General features: G+C 46.3%; 1 protein-coding gene across 1 annotated transcript in view; it reads left to right on the top strand.

Moving 5' to 3' along the window:
- Window positions 1-7,874, top strand: part of LOC126191593 (uncharacterized) — a 147,687-nt gene extending 139,813 nt beyond the window's left edge. The window contains exon 2 of the mRNA XM_049934391.1: window positions 7,710-7,874. Within this exon, the coding sequence (XP_049790348.1) occupies window positions 7,710-7,874 (165 nt within the window). The remainder of the gene's footprint in view (window positions 1-7,709) is intronic.
- Window positions 7,875-15,806: the final 7,932 nt, after the last annotated feature.

Below are 15,806 nucleotides of genomic sequence, written 5' to 3'. Positions count from 1 at the left end.
GGTACCGTGTTCAAGCTGCATGGGCAGCTTTACTTGTACACGCCATACAAGTTCTGTTTGACTCAATGCCCAGATGTATCAAGGCCGTTATTACGGCCAGAGGTGGTTGTTCTGGGTACTGATTTCTCAGGATCTATGCACCCAAATTGTGTGAAAATGCAATCACATGTCAGTTCTTGTATAATATATTTGTCCAATGAATACCCGTTTATCATCTGCATTTCTTCTTGGTGTATCATTTTTAATGGCCAGTAGTGTAGTCTATCCTCTGCGAGTCTGTTCCTCTCTTCGCAACACCTGAAACCTACATCCATTTAAACACATTCGCTGTATTCAAACCTTTGACTCGTGCTGCAATTTTCATCCCGACACTCCCTTCTGTTCATAAATGACCATTCATATCTCGGAATGCATCCGAACAATCGACCCAATCATATTATACCACAATTTCTTTCCCAATTCGATTCAGTACCTATTCACTAGTTATTCGCTCTACCAGTCTAATTTTCAAAATTTTTGTAGAACGCCACATTTCAAAAGCTTCTAAGACGGTGTGCTCAAAACTAATGCCTCCGAATTTTTTTTTTGTTCTAAATATCGGTCGGGGTATTACATGCCATGTGCTCTACTGGGTCGCCTTTACCACTTCGCTGACGCAAGTTGCTGCACTCTGTCGCTAGAGGGCTCCGAACTACAGAGTGTAACACGGCGGTGCGTGACGTAATTAACTCTGCGTGTGTGAGGAAGAGCGTGCTGGTTTGTTGATTCGGGTGAACGGGACCAGACAGCGAGGTCATAGGTGCCATCGGATTAGGGAAGTTCCTTTGACAGGAACCATCCCGGCATTTGCCTGAACCCATTTAGGGAAATCACGGAAAACCTAAATCAGGAAGGCTGGACGCGGGTTTGAACCGTGGTCCTCCAGTATGCGAGTCCAGTGTGGTAGGTACTGCGTCACCTCGCTCGGTAGAGCATGCTGCGCTCCAGTTTCTGAAAGGAAGAATTCAAAGAGTTCGTCCAGACATGGAGCAGCCTTCCCTTCAGCACGATAATGCCAGACCATACAGGCGCACTGCCCTTGTTTGCAGTTTTTACTTGTGCTCTTGATAGGCTGTCTAGGGAAGACATTACTTGATTCTAATACTTCACTCAGCCCGCCAGGTTAGCCGTTCGGTCTAACGCACGGCTTTCCGGATTGGGAAGGTGCGCCTGGTCCCCGGCACGAGTCAGCCCCGCGGACTTGTGTCGAGGCCCGGTAAGCCGACCACTCTGTGGATGGTTGTTAGGCGGTTTCCCATCTGCCTCGCCGGCCGGAGTGGCGGAGCGGTTCTAGGCGCTACAGTCTGGAACCGTGCGACCGCTAGGGTCGCAGGTTCGAATCCTGCCTCGAGCATGGATGTGTGTGATGTGCTTAGGTTAGTTAGGCTTAAGTAGTTCTAAGTTCTAGGCGACTGATGACCTCAGAAGTTGAGTCGCATAGTGCTCAGAGCCATTTGAACCATTTGAACCACCGTTGCCCTACCACGCAAATACAGGGGTTACACTCGTCTGGTGTGAGTCTTTCCCTGGGGGGGGGGGGGAGGGGGGGGTCCACAGGGGGCCAAAAAGTGCAATAACCCTGCAAGAGTGGTTCGGTGTGGGGCGGCGGAGGGGTGAAGTGGACTGCGGTAGTCGTCGTGGGGTTGTGGACCACTGCGGCTGCAGCGGGGACGGAGCCTCTCCGTCGTTTCTAGGACCCCATTTACCATACAATACAATACAATACTTCACTCATCGTGAGTTACCCGAACAGTGTTCGGATTCATATGTGGCAGGATAGCACAGACGATCACACAGGATATTGTAAGGTAACGAGATCGGAAAGATTTTGCACTGTTCATAGTGTGGTAACGAAGGCGCTGAATAGCGAGCCATGAGTGTTTACCACAATTTTATAATATTCATATACCATGCAATGCTGTGAACCATGGCTGTTTTTTGACGTGCCAATCATGGCTATTTTTGGATGTGCATAAGTTCGTAACGTTTTTCCGTAACACGTGCACATAACAGAGACTTTAGTCGATAATAACCTTTTCAGCTGGACTAGAGAATAACCGTCTTATGCTTAGACTGTCGTTAACACGGCGACCGAAAGGACTGCATTTGGAGTGGCGCCATGAGTGAGAAGCATGGAGTCCTGATGAATGGTGCCGCACTATGCCCAGTTCTCCAGTAACTCAAATGACCGTCGGTGAGTATGGCGGCGACCTTGGGAATGGTCCTACTGTGTATCGGCTACGCGAGCAGAAAAGATGTTCTACAATTCTACAACACATCGATGTCAGAGATATAGGCCCATAGATTTGCACATCTGCTCGATGACCCTCCTTGAAGACTGGAACTACCTGTGCTCTTTTTCAATCATTTGGAACCTTCCGTTCCTCTAGAGACTTGCGGTACACTGCTGTTAGAAGGGGCAACCAGGCATACATCCGTATCCAGTGGGTGGTCTAGCTACAGGCGTTGTCCGCCTCAACCAGCCAAGTACATGCAAGCCAAACGCCGATCTACACTCGCCTCGCAATTTTAGCTAGTTTTTCGGACAACAACAACATAACCACGGCTCCTCAGTCTCGGGCACCATTCACCTCCACGATGTTACGGACCATCAAACAGGTCACGCCATGTATGTACGCCGCGACAGTCTTTACGTCAGGGCACAACCAACGAAAGGCAGTTTGTTCCCAGCCGTCAAACCAGTCCACGTCGTGAGCTCTCTGGGCAACTGCGCTGACCGCTGCCACGGTACCTCAATCAAAGTCTCTCCGTGAAACACTGTGCAGCTCCAGGCCAGATCTTAGGGCGAGGTGCAGCCAGGTCGTCTCTCAGCGAATGCCTCCTGCATAGCAAATTGGAGTCGCCAGTGTTCTCGTCATCACCATCATGATTTGGTCTCAACGGTCGAGCATCCCGGACGCAGTATCATGGCTAAGTACTCGTATAGTATTTGTATCCTGAGATGGTCATTCTACAGCATAGTCCTTCGGACTTAGATCTTCTGGACTTTTCCTTGAACTGTTGATTCACCAAGACAGACTGTCCGCAGCTCGTGGTCTAATCCGCTCAGACGAACATTACCAGACAAAAAAAAAAAAAGTGGGTAGCGTTGCTACCTCTGGATCACGGGGTCCCGGGTTCGATTCCTGGCCGGGTTGGGGATTTTCTCTGCCTGGGGACTCGGTGTTTGTGGTGCCCTCATCATTTCATCGTGATCCTCGTCATTCGTGACAGTGGATAGACTGAACTGTGAAAAAAATTCGACTATGAAAAAATTGGGACTTTGTACGGGCGCTGATGACGGCACAGTTGTGAGCCCCACAAACTAAACATCATCATCACCAAGACAGACTATTAGGAATTGACTTATCTGATGGGAAGAGTTTATTTTCAGCAAGAGTTAATTGTTATTTTCAAGTGTTTAACTCTTCTTTGCATCGAGGAAGTACTATGAATTTTATTTAAGAGGCTGTTACTGTTTTTTAAAGGTCTCGTTGTTTGTCTACTAGGAAGCCTGTGAAAAAATTGGGACCTTGTACGGGCGCTGATGACTGCACAGTTGAGCGCCCCACAAACCAAATATCATCATCATCAAGACAGACTATTCCGAATTGATTTATTCAATCGGGAGTGTTTATTTTCAACAAGTGTTAATTGCTATTTTCAAGTGTTTAACTCTTCTCTGTCATCAAGAAAGAACTGTGAAGTTTATTTACGAGGATGTTACTGTTAATAAAACTATTGTTCTTTGTCTGCCTGAGAGCCTATCCATTCTGGTATGCACCATTATTGGCCATGTCAGGTTCGATTCTTGCGAAGTTTTTGAGAATGTAGAGGACTAGGGGTTATTTTTAGGAAATATGGTGCGAAATTGTGATTTAGTGTGTTTCAGTGCGCGATTGCGTTAGCCAACTCATCGAGAACATTCTAATAAACCCGTCGCCGCGTAACCGGCGGATTCAGCAGCGGTCTGCACTATTTAAGGGCATCAGAGGTGGTCGTCGGCATCGGTTCGACCGATTGGGCGTTCGGACGCTGTTACGTCGTCGTCATCAGTGAAGCTGTCCCCGAGGACCGGCCAGTGAAGGGCGTTGCCCGCTGCTGCACCGGCGACTCCCGGCGTCGTCACGAGCCGCCTTGACTGCAGGAGGTGGGCTGCGCCGGGCCTCGTGCTGCTAAACTCCTACTGCCTGCGCAGCCGCTGACCGAGCATGGCGTCGCGTTCCCCGGGCTGCTCGCATCAGCACGTCTCCACCACAACACAAGCGGTGGGGCTGACCTACTGCAAAATGTATTGGAAGAACCAACAATAAAGAGGAAGATTGCTCAAAACAGCCACCTTCTCCTTCCCAGCCACGCCCTACAACCCAGACAACGTCATCCATTCCGGTCATCCTATTACAAGAGGCACAGTGGTGTTACTATTGGCGTCATGATGTGGAGATGCAAATGGCATGCCTTCAGGTCATACCTAATAGCTACTGAAGTGCCATGAGTATCTTGTGTCCTCATGACTTACCTCTCGTGCAGCAGTGCCGAGGTGGACCGTGTTCATCGATACATGGTAACTCTCTTCATAAACTGTTTCCTTCGTGATGAGGTATTTTATGGCCAACAAGACCCTTCCACCTCTCTTCGATCATGAATGGGACCAGCTCCGATGTCAACTCCATGCCAGTGTAGTGTACAAGATGTCAAGCCCTACTTACAACAGTTGAGAGCCAGCTTATCTCAGGAGAGGACACAACAACTTTGTGACACTATCCCCAACTGAGTGAGTGCCTGCATCCAGTCCAGAGGTGGTGCAGCGTCATACTGATTAGTGGACTCAGGTTGCCAAGTGCTTTGTAAATTTGACTCGATTGTGTAGTCATTTAAATAACATCACATATCCTCTCAACTCTTGGAACTTACATCAAGCGCCGGCCGCGGTGGTATAGCGGTTCTGGCGCTGCAGTCCGGAACCGAGGGACTGCTACGGTCGCAGGTTCGAATCCTGCCTCGGGCATGGGTGTGTGTGATGTCCTTAGGTTAGTTAGGTTTAAGTAGTTCTAAGTTCTAGGGGACTTATGACCTAAGATGTTGAGTCCCATAGTGCTCAGAGCCATTTGAACCATTTTACATCAAGCTTCCACCTCCTTTCCGAGTGCTTCCATTTTTTGTCGCTCACTGTATTTTAGATGCTACAAACAAAAAATGGAGGAAGGTTTATCTGTTTAGAAAGAGTAATAGGAGGCAGATTTCAGACTACCTAACAGATCAAAACGAAAATTTCTGTTCCGACACTGACAATGTTGAGTGTTTATGGAAAAAGTTCAAGGCAATCGTAAAATGCGTTTTAGACAGGTACGTGCCGAGTAAAACTGCGAGGGACGGGAAAAACCCACCGTGTTTCAACAACAAAGTTAGGAAACTACTGCGAAAGGTAAAGAGAGCTTCACTGCAAATTTAAACGCAGCCAAAACCTCTCAGACAAACAGAAGTTAAACGATGTCAAAATTAGCGTAAAGAGTGCTATGCGTGAAGAGTTCAGTGAATTCTAAAGTAAAATTCTATGTACCGACTTGACAGAAAATCCTAGGAAGTTCTGGTCTTACGTAAAATCAGTAAGTGGATCAAACAGCATATCCAGACACTATGGGATGATAATGGCATTGAAACAGAGGATGACACGCGTAAAGCTGAAATACTAAACACCTTTTTCCAAAGATGTTTCACAGAGGAAGACTGCACTGCAGTTCCTTCTCTAAATCCTCGCTCCAATGAAAAAATGGCTGACATCGAAATAAGTGCCTAAGGAATAGAAAAGCAACTGAAATCACTCAACAGAGGAAAGTCCACTGGACTTGACGGGATAACGGCTCTGAGCACTGTGGGACTTCACATCTATGGTCATCAGTCCCCTAGAACTTAGAACTACTTAAACCTAACTAACCTAAGGACATCACACAACACCCAGCCATCACTCTTGACGGGATACCAACTCGATTCTACACAGAGTACGCGAAAGAACTTGCCCCCCTTCTAACAGCCGTGTACCGCAAGTCTCTAGAGGAACGGAAGGTTCCAAATGATTGGAAAAGAGCACAGGTAGTTCCAGTCTTCAAGAAGGGTCATCGAGCAGACGTGCAAATCTATGGGCCTATATCTCTGACATCGATCTGTTGTAGAATTTTAGAACATGTTTTCTGCTCGCGTATCATGTCATTTCTGGAAACCCAGAATCTACTCTGTAGGAATCAACATGGATTCCGGAAACAGCGATCGTGTGAGACCCAACTCAATTTATTTGTTCATGAGACCCAGAAAATATTAGATACAGGCTCCCACGTAGATGCCATTTTCCTTGATTTCCGGAAGGCGTTCGATACAGTTCCGCACTGTCGCCTGATAAACAAGGTAAGAGCCTACGGAATATCAGACCAGCTGTGTGGCTGGATTGAAGAGTTTTTAGCAAATAGAACACAGCATGTTGTTATCAATGGAGAGACGTCTACAGACGTTAAAGTAACCTCTGGCGTGCCACAGGGGAGTGTTATGGGACCATTGCTTTTCACAATATATATAAATGACCTAGTAGATAGTGTCGGACGTTCGGTGTGGCTTTTCGCGGATGATGCTGTAGTATACAGAGAAGTTGCAGCATTAGAAAATTGCAGCGAAATGCAGGAAAATCAGCAGCGGATAGGCACTTGGTGCAGGGAGTGGCAACTGACCCTTAATATAGGCAAATGTAACGTTTTGCGAATACATAGAAAGAAGCATCCTTTATTATATGATTATATGATAGCGGAACAAACACTAGTAGGTGTTACTTCTGTAAAATATCTTGGAGTATGCGTACGAAACGATTTCAAGTGGAATTATCATGTAAAATTAATTGTTGGTAAGGCGGGTGCCCGGTTGAGATACATTGGGAGAGTCCTTAGGAAATGTAGTCCATCAACAAAGGACGTGGCTTACAAAACACTCGTTCGACCTATACTTGAGTATTGCTCATCAGTGTGGGATCCGTACCAGGTTCGGGTTGACAGAGGAGATAGAGAAGATCCAAAGAAGAGCGGCGCGTTTCGTCAGAGGGTTATTTGGTAAGCGTGATAGCGTTACGGAGATGTTTAGCAGACTCAAGTGGCAGACTCTGCAAGAGAGGCGTTCTGCATCGCGGTGTAGCTTCCTGTCCAGGTTTCGAGAGGGTGCGATTCTGGATGAGGTATCGAATATATTGCTTCCCCCTACTTATAACTGCCGAGGAGATCACGAATTTCCGGCAGTCGTTCTTCCCGCGAACCATACACGACTGGAACAGTAAAGGGAGGTAATGACAGTGGCACGTAAAGTGCACACCGGTGGGTGGCTTGCGGAGTATAGATGTAGATGTAGATGTAGATGAAAGAAGGCAGGACCGTACGGCGTACCATCTCCGAATACATCATATTCAGTGAACGCCATGTTTCCCGTTTTAGCTATGAAAAAAGATGTCTGGAGGCAGAACACCGTCGAGTTGAAACATCAGACACGGAAGCGCTGCGCTGTAGTCCGTGCGGTGGTTCCGTGATGCCCGGGACTGCAGGCGGAAGAGAGCTTTGGACCGCTACTGTGTCGCACCGCCTGTCCTGATTAATCCGCTTCCGCCCTGGCGAAGCGCTGCCCCAGCAGAGCGTCGTGTGTAGGGGGAGAGGTCGGGAGTTGCGGGGGCGGCAGGTGCACGCAGGCACGGGACAGTCTTCGCCGCCCCCGCCATCCCCGCCGCCCACGCTACTCGCGCCACCCACGCACCGCCCCCGACAAACAGCTGGGCGGCCGCTTATGTCCGCCTCAATAATGGACGCAGCTAGGGTCTTCCACCCCATCGAGCACGGAACGGCGATCAACAGCTTCTGCCTCCGATCAGCTGCAGAGTGCCTGAACGCGAAGAGATTTGCTTCAGAAATTAACACGAATTTGTTGCGTGGAACAGGTCTTGCTAGCCATCAGATTTTCTGCGTTAACGAGTGTATTCACATTACATACATTCTGCACAGGTACTTAATGCTTCGAAACCAGCTCAACTAATCTGCATCTTCACATTGCAGTGACGGGGATTCCCAGGAGAACCAAGCGAGGTGGCGCAGTGGTTAGCACACTGGACTCGCATTCGGGAGGACGACGGTTCAATCCCGCGTCCGGCCATCCTGATTTAGGTTTACCGTGATTTCCCTAAATCGCTCCAGACAAATCCCGGGATGGTTCCTTTGAACGGGCACGGCCGACTTCCTTCCCCATCCTTCCCTAATCCGATGAGACCGATGACCTCGCTGTTTCGTCTCTTCCCCCAAACAACCCAACGCAATCCCAGGAGAGAAATTTCTTTCTAAAGACAGTCACACTGCACTCACAAAAACAATGGTGGAAGATGATTGACTATTGTTGTTTAATTGGCAGGGGACGGTGGGGCCACAAGAGATGAAATATAAATCGTTCATTGTCAATTGATTATACAGACTGAAGAAAAAGTGAGAAATCAGGTGCTGAGAAGATGGGGACAGAGAGAGAAATTTTAAAGCTAATCAGGAAGAGGAAGCACAGCTAACTTGGACCCTGGATGAGAAGAGACTCTTTATTAATCCATGCTCGGATTGGAACGTTGAATAGAAGGAGAAGAAGAAGAAGAAGAAGAAGAAGAAGAAGAAGAAGAAGAAGCAGATACCAGATAGTGGATAGCATAAGGATAGGAAACAATTAGGAGGAAAAGAAGGTAGCAAATGGCAGGACTGCACGGAGAGTTACATGTGAAGACCACCCCTCAGGCAGGATACCGACGAGGATGGAAGAAAATCGACGTGTTCTGTAAAGCGATGGTTGTAGTGGCTATAATCAAAAGGGTCTAATAGGAAATAAGGTAATGAAGTGCGACTAATTATCAATATTTTAACACAGTTGGAATGTCGCTGACAGGAAATTTTGGGGGAAACGTGGAAAACACATTTTCGTAGCGGGAAATGCAAATCATCTCGTGTAATTACAATTTTAACAAGCTTTCGTTTAGAACGAGAGACATCTCAGAAGTTGTTGTTCAAATGTTCAAATGTGTGTGAAATCTTATGGGACGTAACTGCTAAGGTGATCAGTCCCTAAGCATACACACTACTTAACCTAAATTATCCTAAGGACAAACACACACACCCATGCCCGAGGGAGGACTCGAACCTCCGCCGGGACCAGCCTTACAATCCATGACTGCAGCGCCATAGGCCGCTCAGCTAATCCCGCGCGGCAGAGATTGCTGTGCTGGGTATTGTTGACGATGGGAGTATATTGCATCTGTGACGGACTTTTTGGTATTTCATAAGAACATCAAATTGACGTTCTGGGCATTTTTAGTGGACAGGGATGTATCAAACTTCCTTTCTGGACACTTTGTCGAACACTTTTGTTGTCGACAGGTTATTTCAAACCAGTGCAAGACGACTAATCTTTACATTGATACCGATCTTGAATAAGCAGTTACCCAAGGAAGTGATAAAAACTTGCCTTGGTCCGAAAATTTATCTGAAAGCTGGAAAGTTGGAATAAAGCGTATGGCTCACTCAGAAAATGCACACCGACAGTGTAATATTACCATCTGGTTTCTCTAATGTCGCGTCCTTTGTTACAAAGGCGTTCTGAGCCCCATACCTTCGTAGGTTTCTGTGACCGGTGTCATAATGATTAAAATTCTTCTGGCTGTAGTACAGCATCATTGTATAAAACACTTTAAAATAGTATTTGTTTAAGTGGTTTTTGTTCGAAAAATTAACTAAAATTGCGAGGCGAGAGCGGGTCGGTGATTGGCCTGCATGCACTTGCCTGGTTGCGGTAGACGATGCCTGGGTGCCCGTGTATGCCTGGTTGGCAAGTAGCCGAGACACAGTAGGACCCTTCACAAGTTCGCCGCCATACTCATCGACATTTCATACTCATTACAACGGCCTTCGTCAGGGGAAGACGGATTTTGCAGCAGTAAAGATGTTCCTCTTTATTGCAGACAATCGGTGGCAAAACGTCACAGATGTAGAACTATATTGGCCCTAGAATACAATAAGATAGTCATGAAGCAAGGAAGAGGAGAGGACGGAGGTCGTTGACTATCCGTCTTTTCCATTACTGAGCTGTGCATGTTCTGCTACCCATGCGCTGTTCACTGCATCCTCGACTAAACCTACTGTATGGCCGGCCGGTGTGGCCGTGGGGTTCTAGGCGCTTCAGTCTGGAACCGCGTGACCCCTACGGTCGCAGGTTCGAATCCTGCCTCGGGCATGGATGTGTGTGGTGTCCTTAGATTAGTTAGGTTTAAGTAGTTCTAAGTTCTAGGGGACTGATGACCATAGATGTTAAGTCCCATAGTGCCCAGAGCCATTTGAACCATTTGAACCTACTGTATGTAAGTTGAGGTTGGAGGGGGGAGATAGTGAAGGAAAGGGATTACTGATGTCAGCTTCATCGGAACATTACGCGGAATCAGTGACGACGATTGAAAATATGTACCGAATCGGGATTCAAACCCGGATGCTCCTGCTTACTAGGCAGGTGCGTTAACCACTGCTTCATCCGGGACGTTCAGTTCCTCCAAGCTCGCTACTCTGAGATCCCTGCAGGAGGTCCGACGTACACGTGCATCTGCACTGAAGAAGGTGGGTCCATTGCCGTCCAGGCGAATCAATTATATGAATGCGTGGTGTCTATTCTTTTGGGACATGTCCGAGAGAACACACATCACACATTCATATAACTGAAACCAATTGTGTTGTGGCTCCTGAGGCTTCTGCGGGGAATCGCTTTGAAACTTTATTAGCGGAGGACGTTGCGTGATCGTTCTCTGGCACCCTTCACATATGCTAAGTGCACTAGGAGAAACTTCTCTTCCTTGCCTTCTTGCCTTGTTTTATTCCGGTCGTCTTTGGCTGCCCTTCTTATAAAATTGTTGTCATACCTGTTGACACGAAAGGTATATTGTACACTACTGGCCATTAAAATCGCTACACCACGAAGGTGACGTACTACAGACGCGAAAATTAACCGACAGGAAGAAGATGCTGTGATATGCAAATGATTAGCTTTTCAGAGCATTCACACAAAGTTCTCACCGGTGGCGACACCTACAACGTACTGACATGAGGAAAGTTTCCAACCGATTTCTCATACACAAACAGCAGTTGACTGGCTTTGCCTGGCGAAACGTTGTTGTGATGCCTCGTGTACGGAGGAGAAATGCGTACCATCACGTTTCCGATTTTGATGAAGCTCGGACTGTAGCCTATCGCTATTGCGGTTTATCGTATCGCGACATTGCTGCTCGCGTTGCTCGAGATCCAATGACTGTTAGCAGAATATGGAATGGGTGGGTTCAGGAGGGTAATACGGAACGCCGTGCTGGATCCCAACGGCCTCGTATCACTAGCAGTCGAGATGACAGGCATCTTATCCGCATGACTGTTACGGATCGTGTAGCCACGTCTCGATCCCTGAGTCAACATATGGGGACATTTGCAAGACAACAACCATCTGCACGAATAGTTCGACGACGTTTCCAGCAGAATGGACTATCAGCTCGGAGACCTTGGCTGCGGTTACCCTTGACGCTGCCTCACAGACAGGAGTGCCTGCTATGGTGTACTCAACGACGAACCTGGGTGCACGAATGGCAAAACGTCATTTTTTCGGATGAATCCAGGTTCTGTTTACAGCATCATGATGATCGAATCCGTGTTTGGCGACATCGCGGTGTACGCACATTGGAAGCGTGTATTCGTCATCTCCATACTGGCGTATCACCCGGCGTGATGGTATGGGGTGCATTGGTTACACGTCTCGGTCACCTCTTGTTCGCATTGACCGCACTTTGAAAAGTGGACGTTGCATTTCAGATGTGCTACGATCCCTGCGAAACCCTAAATTTCATCGGGATCATGCACGACCGCACGTTGCAGGTCCTGTACGGGCCTTTCTGGATACAGAAAATGTTAGACTGCTGCTCTGGCCAGCACATTCTCCAGATCTCTCACCAACTGAAAACGTTTCATCAATGGTGGCCGAGCAAGTGGCTCGTCACAATACGCCAGTCACTACTCTTGATGAACTGTGGTATCGTGTTGAAGCTGCATGGGCAGCTGTACCTGTACACGCCATCCAAGCTCTGTTTGACTCAATACCCAGTCGTATCAAGGCTATTGTTTCGGCCAGAGGTGGTTGTTCTGGGTACTGATTTGTCAGGATCTATGCACCCAAATCGCGTGGCTCAAATGGCTCTGAGCACTATGGGACTCAACTGCTATGGTTATCAGTCCCCTAGAACTTAGAACTACTTAAACCTAACTAACCTAAGGACATCACACACATCCATGCCCGAGGCAGGATTCGAACCTGTGACCTTAGCAGTCCCACGGTTCCGGACTGCGCGCCTAGAACCGCGAGACCACCGCGGCCGGCTCAAATCGCGTGAAAATGTAATCAAATGTCAGTTCTAGTATAATATATTTGTCCAATGAATACCCGTTTATCATCTGCATTTCTTCTTGGTGTAGCAATTTTAATGGCCAGCAGTGTACATTCAGTGGTACGTGTGTCAAGAATTGAGTTAGTAGCCAAAGTTTGATAAAGACGTTGTGCCTGACGTCTGGTAATTTGTGCGCCGTAAGTTACGCTATCACATGACATAACAACCGTTTCTAAAGGTAATTTCGTCTTATCGTGTTAAGATCATACCTCTCAATCATTATATTATTACAGTGTTTTAAATCTGGTCTATGATTATACGAAATAATGAATATTAAACTTCTGTTGTCCTTGTAAGACTTTATATGGGCAACCTTTTTATTGGTCATCAGTTTACTGACTGGTTTGATGCGGCCCGCCACTAATTCCTTTCCTGTGCTAACCTCTTCATCTCAGAGTAGCACTTGCAACCTACGTCCTCAATTATTTGCTTGACATATTCCAATATCTGTCTTCCTCTTCAGTTTTTACCATCTACAGCTCCCTCTAGTACCATGGAAGTCATTCCCTCATGTCTTAGCAGATGTCCTATCATCCTGTCCCTTCTCCTTATCAGTGTTTTCCACATATTCCTTTCCTCTCCGATTCTGCGTAGAACCTCCTCATTCCTTACCTTATCAGTCCACCTAATTTTCAACATTCGTCTATAGCGCCACATCTCAAATGCTTCGATTCTCTTTCTGTTCCGGTTTTCCCACAGTCCATGTTTCACTACCATACAATGCTGTACTCCAGACGTACATCCTCAGAAATTTCTTCCTCAAATTAAGGCCGGTATTTGATACTAGTAACCTTCTCTTGGCCAGAAATGCCTTTTTTGCCATAGCGAGTCTGCTTTTGATGTCCTCCTTGCTCCGTCCGTCATTGGTTATTTTACTGCCTAGGTAGCAGAATTCCTTAACTTCATTGACTTCGTGACCATCAATCCTGATGTTAAGTTTCTCGCTGTTCTCATTTCTACTACTTCTCATTACCTTCGTCTTTCTCCGATTTACTCTCAAACCATACTGTGTACTCATTAGACTGTTCATTCCGTTCATCAGATCATTTAATTCTTCTTCAATTTCGCTCTGGATAGCCATGTCATCAGCGAATCGTATCATTGATATCCTTTCACCTTGTATTTTAATTCCACTCCTGAACCTTTCTTTTATTTCCATCATTGCTTCCTCAATGTACAGATTGAAGAGTAGGGGCGAAAGGCTACAGCCTTGTCTTATACCCTTCTTAATACGAGCACTTGGTTCTTGATCGTCCACTCTTATTATTCCCTCTTGGTTGTTGTACATATTGTATATGACCCGTCTCTCCCTATAGCTTACCCGTACTTTTTTCAGAATCTCGAACAGCTTGCACCATTTTATATTGTCGAACGCTTTTTCTAGGTCGACAAATCCTATGAAAGTGTCTTGATTTTTCTTTAGCCTTGCTTCCATTATTAGCCGTAACGTCAGAATTGCCTCTCTCGTCCCTTTACTTTTCCTAAAGCCAAACTGATCGTCACCTAGCGCATTCTCAATTTTCTTTTCCATTCTTCTGTATATTATTCTTGTAAGCAGCTTCGATGCATGAGCTGTTAAGCTGATTGTGCGATAGTTCTCGCACTTGTCAGCTCTTGCCGTCTTCGGAATTGTGTGGATGATGCTTTTCCGAAAGGCAGATGGTATGTCGCCGGACTCATATATTCTACACACCAACGTGAATAGTCGTTTTGTTGCCACTTCCCCCAATTATTTTAGAAATTCTGATGGAATATTATCTATCCCTTCTGCCTTATTTGACCGTAAGTCCTCCAAAGCTCTTTTAAATTCCGAATCTAATACTGGATCCCCTATCTCTTCTAAATCGACTCCTGTTTCTTCTTCTATCACATCAGACAAATCTTCACCCTTATAGAGGCTTTCAATGTATTCTTTCCACCTATCTGCTCTCTCCTCTGCATTTAACAGTGGAAATCCCGTTGCACTCTTAATGTTACCACCGTTGCTTTTAATGTCACCAAAGGTTGTTTTGACTTTCCTGTATGCTGAGTCTGTCCTTCCGACAATCATATCTTTTTCGATGTCTTCACATTTTTCCTGCAGCCATTTCGTCTTAGCTTCCCTGCACTTCCTATTTATTTCATTCCTCAGCGACTTGTATTTCTGTATTCCTGATTTTCCCGAAACATGTTTGTACTTCCTCCTTTCATCAATCAACTGAAGTATTTCTTCTGTTACCCATGGTTTCTTCGCAGCTACCTTCTTTGTACCTATGTTTTCCTTCCCAACTTCTGTGATGGCCCTTTTTAGAGATGTCCATTCCTCTTCAACTGTACTGCCTACTGCGCTATTCCTTATTGCTGTATCTATAGCGTTAGAGAACTTCAAACGTATCTCGTCATTCCTTAGTACTTCCGTATCCCACTTCTTTGCGTATTGATTCTTCCTGACTAATGTCTTGAAATTCAGCCTACTCTTCATCACTACTATATTGTGATCTGAGTCTATATCTGCTCCTGCGTACGCCTTACAATCCAGTATCTGATTTCGGAATCTCTGCCTGACCATGATGTAATCTAATTGAAATCTTCCCGTATCTCCCGGCCTTTTCCAAGTATACCTCCTCCTCTTGTGATTCTTGAACAGGGTATTCGCTATTACTAGCTGAAACTTGTTACTGAATTCAATTAGTTTTTCTCCTCTTTCATTCCTCGTCCCAAGCCCATATTCTCCTGTAACCTTCTCTTCTACTCCTTCTCCTACAACTGCATTCCAGTCGCCCATGACTATTAGATTTTCGTCCCCCTTTACATACTGCATTACCCTTTCAATATCCTCATACACTTTCTCTATCTGTTCATCTTCAGCTTGCGACGTCGGCATGTATACCTGAACTATGGTTGTCGGTGTTGGTCTGCTGTCGATTCTAATTAGAACAACCCGGTCACTGAACTGTTCACAGTAACACACCCTCTGCCCTACCTATATTCATAACGAATCCTGTTATACCATTTTCTGCTGCTGTTGATATTACCCGATACTCGTCTGACCAGAAATCCTTGTGTTCCTTCCACTTCACTTCACTGACCCCTACTATATCTAGATTGATCCTTTGCATTTCCCTTTTCAGATTTTCTAGTTTCCCTACCACGTTCAAGCTTCTGACATTCCACGCCCCGACTCGTAGAACGTTATCCTTTCGTTGATTATTCAGTCTTTTTCTCATGGTAACCTCCCCCTTGGCAGTCCCCTTCCGGAGATTCGAATGGGGGACTA

Source organism: Schistocerca nitens, chromosome 1, assembly GCF_023898315.1.
Source record: "Schistocerca nitens isolate TAMUIC-IGC-003100 chromosome 1, iqSchNite1.1, whole genome shotgun sequence".
Taxonomy (NCBI): Eukaryota; Metazoa; Arthropoda; class Insecta; order Orthoptera; family Acrididae; genus Schistocerca; species Schistocerca nitens.
This window is presented reverse-complemented; position numbering and strand designations above follow the sequence as displayed.